Raw genomic sequence first — 12,147 nt, 5'->3', positions numbered from 1 at the left:
GGGGGGGGGGGGGGGGGGGGGGGGGGGGGGGGGGGGGGGGGGGGGGGGGGGGGGGGGGGGGGGGGGGGGGGGGGGGGGGGGGGGGGGGGGGGGGGGGGGGGGGGGGGGGGGGGGGGGGGGGGGGGGGGGGGGGGGGGGGGGGGGGGGGGGGGGGGGGGGGGGGGGGGGGGGGGGGGGGGGGGGGGGGGGGGGGGGGGGGGGGGGGGGGGGGGGGGGGGGGGGGGGGGGGGGGGGGGGGGGGGGGGGGGGGGGGGGGGGGGGGGGGGGGGGGGGGGGGGGGGGGGGGGGGGGGGGGGGGGGGGGGGGGGGGGGGGGGGGGGGGGGGGGGGGGGGGGGGGGGGGGGGGGGGGGGGGGGGGGGGGGGGGGGGGGGGGCTGACAAGTGGCAGATGGAGTTCAATCCAGAGAAGTGTGAGGTTGTACACTTTGGAAGGACAAACTCAAACTCCAAGGTGGAGTACAAGGTAAATGGCAGGATTCTGGGCAGTGTAGAGGAGCAGAGGGATCTGGGGGTTCATATCCACAGATCACTGAAAGTCACCTCACAGGTAGACAGGGTAGTTAAGAAAGCTTATGGGATGTTAGCTTTCATAAATCGGGGGACTGAGTTTAAGAGCCGCGAAGCGATGATGCAGCTTTACAAAACTCTGGTTAGGCCACACTTAAGAGTACTGTGTCCAGTTCTGATCGCCTCATTATAGGAAGGAGGTGGAGGTGTTGGAAAGGGTGCAGAGGAGATTTACCAGGATGCTGCCTGGTTTGGAGAGTATGCATTATGAGGATAGACTAAAGGAGCTAGGGCTTTACTCATTGGAGAGGAGGAGGATGAGGGGAGACATGATAGAGGTATACAAGATATTGAGAGGAATAGATAGAGTGGACAGCCAGCACCTCTTTCCCAGGGCGCCAATGCTCAAAACAAGAGGACATGGCTTTAAGGTAATGGGTGGGAAGTTCAAGGGAGATGTCAGAGAGAGGTTTTTCACCCAGAGAGTGGTTGGTGCATGGAATGCGCTGCCTGGGGTGGTGGTGGAGGCTGATACATTGGACAAGTTCGAGAAATTGTTAGGTAAGTATATAGAGGAATTTAAGATAGAGGGATATGTGGGAGGAAGGGGTTAGATAGTCCTAGGTGTGGTTTGAAGGGCAGCACAACATGGTGGGCCGAAGGGCCTGTATTGTGCTGTATTGTTCTGTTCTATGGTAGATTGAGAGATCGTTCATCTTTAGCGTGTGAGAGGTCCATTCAAGAGTCTGACAACAGCAGGATAGAAGCTGTCCTTGAACCTGGTGATACGCGTTTTCAGGCTTTTGTATCTTCTGCCCGATGGGAGGGGGGGAGAAGAGAGAATGTCCAGGGTGGGTGGGGTCTTTGATTATGTTGGCTGCTTTCCCAAGTCAATGGGAAGAGTAGATGTACTTGAAACACTCAGAGAAGCTAAGAGCCAAGAGTTGGAAAATGGGGCATATACGTAGATAGCCAGTGGATGGTGGTATGAATAAGATCGGCTGAAAGGCTCACTTCTGTGCTGTGACTTTAATGACTTGTAGATGGTGAAGCTTTGGATAGTCAGGAGCTGAGTCATTCGCTGCAGGACACCCTGCCTGACCTTTCTCACAGCAACAGTGCTGGTGAGGAGCTGAGTCATTCGCTGCAGGACACCCTGCCTGACCTCTCTCACAGCAACAGTGCTGGTGAAGACACCCCCACAGTAGTGTTGGGAAGTTCCAGGATATTGGCTCAGTGACAATGAACCAATAGTTGATATGATCCTCAGGCTAAACTTAAATTGGTGAATTGGTTTATTATTGTCACATGTACCGAGGTACAGTGAAAACTTTGTTCTGCATGCCATCCATACAGATCATTTCATCACATCAGTGCATTGAGGTAGTACAGGGGAAAACAATAACAGAATGCAGAATAAAGTGTTACAGTTCCAGAGAAAGTGCAGTGGAGGCAGACAATAAGGTGCAAGGCCACGACGAGGTAGATTGTGAGGTCAAGAGTCCATCTTATCGTACAAGGGGACTGTTCAATAGTCTTATAACAACTGGATAGAAGCTGTCCTTGAGCCTGGTGGTAGGGGCTTTCAGGCTTTTGTATCTTCTGCCCGATGGGAGGGGGGAGAAGAGAGAACGTCCAGGGTGGTTGGGGTCTTTGATTATGTTGGCTGCTTTACCGAGGCAGCGAGAAGTATAGACAGAGTCCATGGAGGGGAAGCTGGTTTCTGTGAAGTGCTGAGCTGTGCCCACAACTCTCTGCAGCTTCTTGCAGTCATGGGCAGAGCAGTTGCCGTGCCGAGATGTGAGGCTGATGTGTGACTTGGAGAGGAACACTGAAATGATGCAGGCATTCCCCTGTTCCTGCTGCCCATGAGCTTAATGTGGCGAAGGTTGCTGATTTGAAGGGCTGATGACAAAGCCCAAGTGAATCTCTCCACCTAATACATCAGGTCAAGCCATAACCCACAAAACTCGAGAATAAAAACGAAAAAAAAAATGCTGCAAATACCCAGCAGGTCATGCAGCATCTGTGAGGATAGAAACAGGGCTAACATCCCCCTGGTTTGTTCTGTTGGACCAGAATTCCACCTATGCCAAGCTGGGAATGGCATGTGTGATGACGTTTCTTCAGTAACCCTCCCAGCACTGCAGAGTGGAGCCAGAGGAAGATCCCAGAAGTTGCAGCTGATCTGGTGAGGATCGTGGGAGGACTGTCGGACATGCTTCAAGTCCTGGGTGAAAGTAAGGAGAGTGGGGTCAGAGAGGGCATCATAGATTTGGAGTGGGGGTGCAATGGGGCAACAGAGAGGAGGGAGGGAAGAGAGAGAAAGTTGTGGAAAGGATTAGTGGGCATGTATTTAAAGTGAGAGTCAAATTCAAAGTCGAGTTTATTGTCAGACTCAAGTCCATGTGTGCACAGGTGCAATGAAAAGCTTATCTGCAGCAGCATCACCGGCACAGAGCATCAGATAAGCAGCATTCACAGGAAAAACATAAATTAAACATAAATTATACACAATTTTCCAAGAAAGAACACACTTAGGACAAAAAGTTCATTTTAGTGCAAAGTGATCAGTGTTGCTAAACTGCAGCGATTAGGGTTGTGCCGGTTGGTTCAAGAACCGAATGGTTGAAGGGAAGTAGCTGTTCCTGAACCTGGTGGTGTGGGACTTCAGGCTTCTGTACCTCCTGCCCGATGGGAGCTGTGAGAAGATGGCATGGCCCGGATGGTGGGGGATCTTTGATAATGGATGTTGCTTTCTTGAGGCAGCACCTCCTGTAGATACTCCCGATGGTGGGGAGGGATGTGCCCGTGATGTATTGGGCTGAGTCCACTACTCTGCAGCTGCTTATGTTCCTGCGTATTTGAATTGCCGTCCCAGACCGTGATGCAACCAGTCAGGATACTCTTAACAGTACATCTGTAGAAGTTTATTAGAGTGTTCAGTGACAACCAAATCTCCTAAGAAAGTAAAGACGTTGACGCGCTTTCCTTATGATTGCATCCATGTGCTGGGCCCAGGACAGGTCGTCCGATATGTTAACGCCCAGGAATTTAAAGCCACTGACTCTCTCCACCTCTGATCCCTCAATGTAGACTGGCGCATGTTCACCCTCCTTCCCCTTCCTGAAGTCAACAATCAGCTCTTTAGTTTTGCTGACGTTGAGCGAGAGGTTGTTGTTGCAGCACCACTCACCCAGGTGTCCTGTCTTGCTCTGGCAAGCTGGCTCATCGCCGTCTGTGATTCGTCCAACAACAGTGGTGGCGTCAGCAAATTTGAAGATGGCATTGGAGCTGTGCTTAGCCACATGGTCATGTGTGTATAGGGAGCAGAGCAGGATGATGGGGAGATAGGGTAAAGACAACCACTAGGAGAAAGATGCAATCTCCAGAAGAAGCCCAGGGAACATCAGGGCCTTTAACTGAGCCACAATAGGTCTCAGCCTCTGGTTAAAAGCTGCTTCGGTCTTTAAGGGCCGAGTCATTTATGGGTATTTAGTGTCATATTCCCAGCAACCTCTGCACACTGCACAGGGAGCACCAATCTCAATCTCCTGTTCTGATTAAAGTATGGTCTTCCAGATATCGAGCAGTGCAGAGTCACACAGCATGGAAACAGGCCCTTTGGCCCAACTGGTCCATGTCCATTCCCATCTAAGCTGGTCCCATTTGTTCACGTTTGGCCCATATCCCTCTAAACCTTTCCTATCCATGTACCTGTCCAAGTGCCTTTTAAATGTTGTTAATGTCACTGCACCAACCACTTCCTCTGGCAGCTCATTCCATATACTGACCACCCTCTGGGTGAAAACGTTCCTATTAAATCTCTTTCCTCTCACCTTACACTTATGCCCTCTAGTTCTTCGTTCCTCAACCCTGGGAAAAAGACTGTGCCCTATCTATGCCCCACATGATTTTATGCACCTCTATAAGATCACCCCTCATTCTCCTATGCTCCAATGAATGAAGTCCCAACTCGCTCAACCTCTCTCCATAACTCAGTCCCGGCAACATCCTCGTAAACCCCCTCTGCGCTCTTTCCAGCTTAATGGCATCTTTCCTATGACAGTAGTGTAGTGGTTAGCGTAACACTTTACAGCACCAGCGACCCAGGTTCAATTTCCACTGCTGTCTGTAAGGAGTTTGTATGTTCTCCCCATGTCTGCGTGGGTTTCCTCCGGGTGCTCCAGTTTCCTCCCAAATTCCAAAAAATGTATAGGTTAGGAAGTTGTGGGCGTGCTATGTTGGCGCCGGAAGCGTGGCGACACTTGCGGGCTGCCCCCAGAACACTCAGAAGATGCATTTCACTGTGTGTTTCGATGTACATGTGACCGATAAAGATATCTTATCTTACAGGGTGACTGAAACTGAACAGAATATTACGAGATGGGCATTTAGGCTCTGGAGTGTAGGCTATCTGCACAGTGCAGCAGTAAATGAGGATGTGGCTGATGAATCTGGATGGCCGTGGTACAGAGCGAATGACTGCACACAACTGTCTGCATTCCTACATAAACCAGTCCAGTTGTCTCATAGTTTGGAGAGGGGGCTGTAACATCACCCGAGAAGCAGAGCCAAGGCAGAAAGTAAAATGGAGCCAGAAATGCCGAGCTTACAGCCAGAGAATAGAGCCAGAAGGCAGAAAACACAGTCTGGATGGGGGAGCCAGAGCCACACCACACATCTGCTGGAGAAAACTGCCAACCACACAGAGAATGGCTCCTACCCCGAATTAGAAGCAACACCACCTCAAGTTGTTAAAAAAAAGCAACTGGAAGGGAACCAGCAAGCACATTCCTTTTCCGTTCTTTAATTCTGACCCCCCTTTTTCCTCTCTCACCCCATTCTGGTCCCATATCCCTGAACCTCTGTGTACTATTCATCAGTCATGTCTAATGGTAACCCTGGCTCCATCTGCCTGTCATCCTCCACCCCTCCGCGGTCCACCAATCACCTCCCGGATCCCACCTCACCCCTCCCCATCTCCTCTTTACACCGGCTACCTTCCCTCTCCAACTTTAGCTCTGATGCAGGGTTTTGACCTGAAATGTCAACAATTCCTCTCCCCCTGCAGATGTTGTTCGACCCAGAAGATGGCATGCCAGTGTCTCTACTTTCTTAGAAGTTTTAGCGTGTCATCGAAAACTCTGACAAACTTCTACAGATCCACAGTGGGAAGCATCCTGACTGGTTGCGCCACAGCCTGGGATGGGAGCTCCAATGCACAGGAACACAAGAGACCACAGAGAGCGGTGGGACTCAGCCAGCTCCATCACGGGTACAGCTCTCCCCACCATCGAGGACATCTACAAGAGGCGATGTCTCAGGAAGGCGACATCCATCATCAGGGACCCCCACCATCCGGGCCGTGCCCTCTCCTCGATGCTGCCATCAGGCGGGAGATACATCTGCTCAGGTTCTTAACCGACCGAAAACCCTAACACTACCCCGGAATGTATTTCTTTTTTCTCTCTCAACTTGCCCTAATGTTGAGGTTTAGTTTGTTGTTCTGTATAATTTTGTAATGCACTGTTACCACTGCTGCAAAAAACTGTTACAGCGTTTATGTATGCCAATGACAATAAACTTGAACTTGAGCAGATTGTTTGTGCTCCAGATTTCAGCTCTGCAGTTGCATGTTTCCAATCCTTTACTGCTGTGTATTTCAACCATTCTTTATAAGGTCCTATCTCTCTCTCTATTCATCAATCCTTTCCATCCCACTCACCTCGTGTCCCCTGGAACCCTCTACATTCCCATATTTTGAGAAATAAGAATTGATCTGCTATGTCACCAAAGACTCTTCCAAATTTCTACAGATGTACGGTGGAGAGCATTCTGACCGGTTGCATCACCGCCTGGTATGGAGGCTCCAATGCACAGGATCGCAAGAGGCTGCAGAGTGTTGTAGACTCAGCCAGCTCCATCACGGACACAACCCTCCCCACCATCGAGGACATTTCAAGAGGCAGCGCATCAATGAGGCGGCATCCATCACTGACAGTCACCACCCAGGACGTGCCCTCTTCTCATTACTACCATCAGGGAGGAGGTACAGAAGCCTGATGACCCAATCTCAACAATTAAGAACAGCTTTTCCCTCTCTACCATCAGATTTCTGAACGGCCCATGAACACTACTTTGTTGTTTTTTTGCACTATTTTTTAATTCTGTAATTTTTATGTATTTGCACTGTACTGCTGCCACAAAACAACAAATTCCACGTCATAAGTCAGTGACAATAAACCTGATTCTGATCATTTTCCAATAAGGTGCATCTCTGCCATACAATTCCACATTGCACCTTATTGCACTGCACTTTCTCTGTAGCTGTGACACTTTACTCTGTACTGTTTTTCTTTTTACCCGTACTACATCAATGCACCTGTACTAACTCAATGTAACTGCACTGTGTAATGAATTGACCTGTACGATCGGTTAGTAAGTCAAGCTTTTCACTGTACCTCGGTACAAGTGACAATAATAAAACAATACTAACACACACCTCATAGTTATAAATAAAAGTAGAAATAGCACAGACCATTCAATTGGATGATAGATGATGCACCATAGCTCTGCTTATCCACCTTTGATCCATGCACCCCGACACCTCAGTGCATCCCTGAATCATCCCATGAGATCTCCTCTCATTTTTCCAAACTCCAGTGAGGATAGAGCAACCTTACTGAGTCTTACCTGCACTGCATCCAAGGCAAGCATCCTTAGATACTGAGACCAAAACTCTACAGCAGTCCAGGTACAGTCACACTGCAACCAGAGGTCCTTACTTCTGCACTCCAGTCCCCTTGCAATAAAGGTCATATGGAGGTGTTTGCATTTCAGAGTCCTAGAGTAAAACTGGTCAATGAAAAGTCGGGGGAAGGGGAGGAATCCTCCATTTCTGCTCATTGCATGGTGGTGGTGGTTGTTGGTTGATAGCTGAGCCCCAGGACATTGCTACAGGTGGATGGTGTTCTTGACTAACCATGTGCTCCATCAGCGGCCTTCCCTTCATCACACAGGGATGTCTGTCGATGACTGCACAGCCAAATGCTGTTCACTGTTCCTCAGATAATAATGCAGTCCCCTATCCATCGGAGAGTATTCAGGCTTGAGCTGAGTGTGGTACTTGCACCACACAGACCCCCGGCAATGGCCAAGAGAAACTACAGGAAAATGTCTTTATCCATTGAGTAGTGTAAGTGCGCAACTTGTACTCACAATGAATAATTGAACAGGTAGCACTGATATATTTAAGGGGAAGCTAGATAATCACAAGAATTTGAAGGATATGTGGATGGATTTTAAGTAGAGTGGAACATGAATGTGGGATGGCTCAATTACAGCAAATGGCCTGTTCTGTGCTGTTAATCCAATGTTACCCTGACACACCCAGCAACTGAGTACGTCTCCTAGAGACAACTGCATAACATTCCCTTTTCATGAACATCCAAACCTTTTCCACTGTGTATTCAAGCTGTTGGACAAAACATGGGCTGTAGCAGGATCCAGCATCTCACCATTACATTAAGTGGTTTGAAATAAATCACCCCCCACACTTTATTCACCATAAGAGGGATGGAACAGTGCAAATTACAGAGAAATTGTAAAGACCATTAGTATGCATAATACAAATGTGACATCAAAAACATGTGCTTTAACTTCTCCTATTGAGACACTACAGTTTGAAGCCAATGTTCTCAAAGTGCAAGAGACACCACAAGAATGGATTGCATTTATATGAAATCTTATTCCAAGACACAAACCACTCACTAGTTACTTCGAAGAGCAGCCTCCCCTGCCGCCCCACTTCAGTAAGAAGACATTCTTAAGTAGGAAATTCCTCCTACCCTCTCGCTGAAGGAATCCCCAATTATTTCGCAGAGCTGGGAAGCTTCAACCATGCACAGGGAGGGTTTTGCAAACTGGAATTATTCGTTATATAGATTCACAGAGTATTAAAGCATGGGCGCAGCCCCTTTGCCCAAATTGTCCATGCCAACCAAGATATCTACCCACACTAATCCTAATTGTCTGCGTTTGGCCCATATCCCTCTAAACCTTCCCTGCCCACGTACATCTACTCTATGGGCAGATGGGACGAGCTCGCTGGGCAACACAGCTGGCATGGACGAGTTGGGTTGAAGGGCTTGTCGTCATGCTGTCTAACTCCATCACTCTATCCATGAACTTGCCCAAGTGTCTTTTAAACGTTGTAATTGTACCCACTACAGCTCCCCCTGGCAGCTCGTTCCATATACGGACCACGCTCTGTGGAAAAACTTGCCCCTCAGGTCCCTTCAAATCTTTTTCCTCTCATCTTAAGCCTATGCCCTCTAGTTTTAGACTCTCCTACCCTGAGAAAAAACTATATAAATGTGAGCTGCCATCTGACAGGCTGTTTCAAACGAGTACAAAAATCCCACTTCCCTCTCAAACGGCGAGGATGGATTACAGACAACTTCCTGCCCTCAAATGACCGTTAGTGCACTGGTGGAATCCCATTGTGCAAAATCAGCTACTGTGATTACTTTCTACATGGCCCAGAAGATGGATGCGGGGGACAGGTCTACACATGACACACCAGCTGGTGCATGTTACTAGAAACAGCATGGATTCACTCACATCAGTGTGTCTGGAGCACTCTTCGACCAGGGAGATTTTTCCGTGTGGTTATTGTTGCAGGAAGCTGCCAGATTTCTTTACTAAAGTGATGTTAGTTGAAGGATAAACACTGGCCAGCAAGAACACCCCCGCTCTTCCACGCAATGTCTGTGGGATCCACCGGAGGGCAGATGTTCTTCCACTTCTCATCTGAAAGATGTCTCTGCATCTCTGCACTGCAGTCACAGAATCACAGAGTCTAACAGCACAGAAACAGGCCCTTCAGCCCAACTCGTCCATGCCGACTGTATCCCCCAGCGAGCTAGTCTATAGCCCTCTAAACCTCTCGATGGCTTTCAAATGTTGCTAATGTGCCCATCTCATCCACTGTTTTTGGCAGGTCGCTCCAAATGCACACCACCCTTTGCATGAAGAAGCTGCCCCTGATGCCCCTTTTCAATCTCTCCCTTCTGACAACCTATGCCACCTTGTTTTTAACACCCCCTCCCTGGGGAAAAAACTATGTGCTTTCATCATGTCTATTCCCCTCATGACTATCTTATACATCTCTATCAGGTCACCCCTCAATCTCCCCACATCCCAGGGGATAATCCTAGTCTACGCCACCTCTTCTTGTAACTCAGCTCCTAAATCCTGGTAAAACCTCCCCACAGCTCTGGCCTGGACTACCCACTGCAGCTTCAGAATAGCAATGTAACCCCACAGCCTTCCTACTCAAGCAGCCAGTGCCCACCCTCATGGTCACTGCAAGGTGAAGGATCCCATCCACTGTCTGTGCAGCTGAACTGGAAGTGCAGAGTATCACTACCTTGGAACCAGCCGTCTCCACCTGGCTCCGTCTGTCTTTCTTTAGTCTGCCTCTGCCTGTCACCCACCTGCCTCTGTCTCCCTACTACCCCATACCCCATTCTTCTCCCCTCATTGGTCCACCAATCACCTACTGGCCCGTTTCGTCCCCCCCCACCGCCCTCCCCACCACCTCTCCTCTTTACCCTGGTATCTCCCCTCTCCACTGGCAGAGGGTTTTGATCCAATATGTTGACAATTCTTTCTCCCCCCACAGTCTCAGAACCCTCGCCTCTGTGGCGACTGCATCTTTTAAACGCCAGGAGCACATCACAAACACGTGGAATCAAAAGAGTGGACGGTCATCAGACGGATAGTCCATTGTCCTGAAGTTTATGACACGTCTTGAAGACGCAGTGACCAACAAGGTAACCAAACAAGTTCCCCGCGTTAAGTTTTTTGACGTGGCCTTCCACACGTCAAGCAGACTCAGGGACACCTCCCTACACTGATCTGTTATCCACTGCACCCCTTTGTTTCCCCGACAGTGCCCAATCCTTCACCTCTCTCAGCTGATTTTCCTCTCCGCACTTTCTGGTTTGCCTCCAGCAGCAGCTCGATATCTTGGATTGCCCTGCCCGTCTGCCTCAGTGCTCCCTCGACGCTCCAACCTTCCTCTCCCTGCGAGGAGCTGGTCATTGCCGTGGGCTGCTGAGCGACAGGACCAGCGCATGACGAGGACTCTCGCTTCAGACAGTTGGAGTTCTCCAGCAGAACTACAGGCATGTGTGTTAAAGAAAACTCAGTGGGATTGATCAACTAGGAACAAGGCTGTGGATTTTACAATTAGATTTGCAGGTGCAGAGGATCCAGGAGAAATGTTGAGCCCGTACCAACTACAGGAGCCTCTAAACCCATTCTGGAATGTTGGGAAATCGGTGATGGATCACTACTGTGACTAACTTCTGAAAGGTAAAAAAACAAACTGCTGGAAGAACTCAGTGGGTCGAACAGCATCTGTGGAGGCAGAGGGGTGGTGGGTGTTGTAGACGTTCAGGGATGAGAGAGGGGAGAGAGCCAGCATAAAGAGGAGAGGGGGAGGGGTGAGACAGGCTGGTAGGTGATAGGTGGAACCAGATAATTGGGGGGGGGGGGGTAGGTGGAGAAATGATGGATAGATGGAACAAGGGGGGAGAGGGGATAGGAAAGGTGAACCAAGGGAGAAAATCCCAAGGGAGAGGGTGATGAGCAGATGGAACCAGATGGTGGAGGGTGAGGATCAGGTTATTAGGATTGGGTTGGGGGGGGGGTGGGGGTGGTGAGAGGGGAGGAAGATGGAAAAGGCAACAAAGGAAGAGAGACCCTGGGTGGACAGCTGGGAGTGGGAAGAGAATTAATTTATTAGTTAACATTAATCTCCTCTGACTCCACATCTTATCCCAAATCCAACTACTCCTGACCACCACCCCTCCTGACCTCCCCCACTGAGCGGTCCGTCCCCAGCAGAGACTTCATCTTCACACTTCAGTGAGTTCCAGGCCTGACGTGATGTTGAGCTCTTCTTCCACTGCCTCCGCGCCTTATTCTTTGGCAAGGAATCCTCACACCTCTCTCTCCCACCACTGACGACGCTGTGAACAGGTTGCCAATGTGGACATTATATTTTCTATTGTTAACTGACAATTAAAATCTGCAACACACAAACTGAGGAAGTGGCCATTCAGCCACCTGAGCCTATCCTATATTCCCATCAGATCACAGGCGATCCATTCTACCAGCCTTGGTACCCCTAATACCCTAACCAAATTTTGAACCATCTCCAAGACTGAATAACTCTCTAGGGCTCTCTGAACAGAGTTCTGGTTTCCCATGAGATATAGGACCATTCAGCCCATTGAGTCTGCGTCGCCACTCAACCATGGATGACTTTTTTTTTCCCAAGTCCATTCTCCCACCTTCTCCCCGTAACCCTTACTAATCAAGAATCTATCAATTTCTGCCTTAAATACACACAGTGACTTGGCCTCCACGGTCGTCTGTGGCAACGAATTCCACAGATTTACCACCCTCTGGCTGAAGAAATTCTTCATCTCAGCTCTAAAGGGACATCCCCTTATTCTGAGGCTGTGCCCTCGGATCTGAGACTCTCCCACTGACGGGAGCATCCTCTCCATTTCCACTCTATCCAGGCCTTTCAGTATTCTGTAGGCTTCAATGAGATCCCCCTTG

General features: G+C 49.7%; 1 protein-coding gene across 3 annotated transcripts in view; it reads right to left on the bottom strand.

Moving 5' to 3' along the window:
* c7h5orf34 (chromosome 7 C5orf34 homolog) overlaps positions 1-12,147 on the bottom strand; it is a 52,728-nt gene that overhangs the window by 5,766 nt on the left and 34,815 nt on the right. Inside the window, exons 13-14 of one of the 3 annotated variants that reach the window (XM_052020348.1) lie at positions 10,482-10,694; positions 2,558-2,737 (exon numbers count right to left, since the gene is read on the bottom strand). In XM_052020348.1, the coding sequence (XP_051876308.1) occupies positions 2,634-2,737; positions 10,482-10,694 (317 nt within the window). In that variant the 3' untranslated portion in view covers positions 2,558-2,633. Of the gene's footprint in view, positions 1-2,557; positions 2,738-10,119; positions 10,695-12,147 lie in introns of those variants that run through there. The other 2 variants (XM_052020347.1, XM_052020346.1) reach the window with 2 other exon arrangements.

Source organism: Pristis pectinata, chromosome 7 (genome assembly GCF_009764475.1).
Source record: "Pristis pectinata isolate sPriPec2 chromosome 7, sPriPec2.1.pri, whole genome shotgun sequence".
Classification (NCBI taxonomy): Eukaryota; Metazoa; Chordata; class Chondrichthyes; order Rhinopristiformes; family Pristidae; genus Pristis; species Pristis pectinata.
The sequence above is the reverse complement of the archived record's forward strand: the minus strand, read 5'-3'. Positions and strand labels throughout refer to the sequence as shown.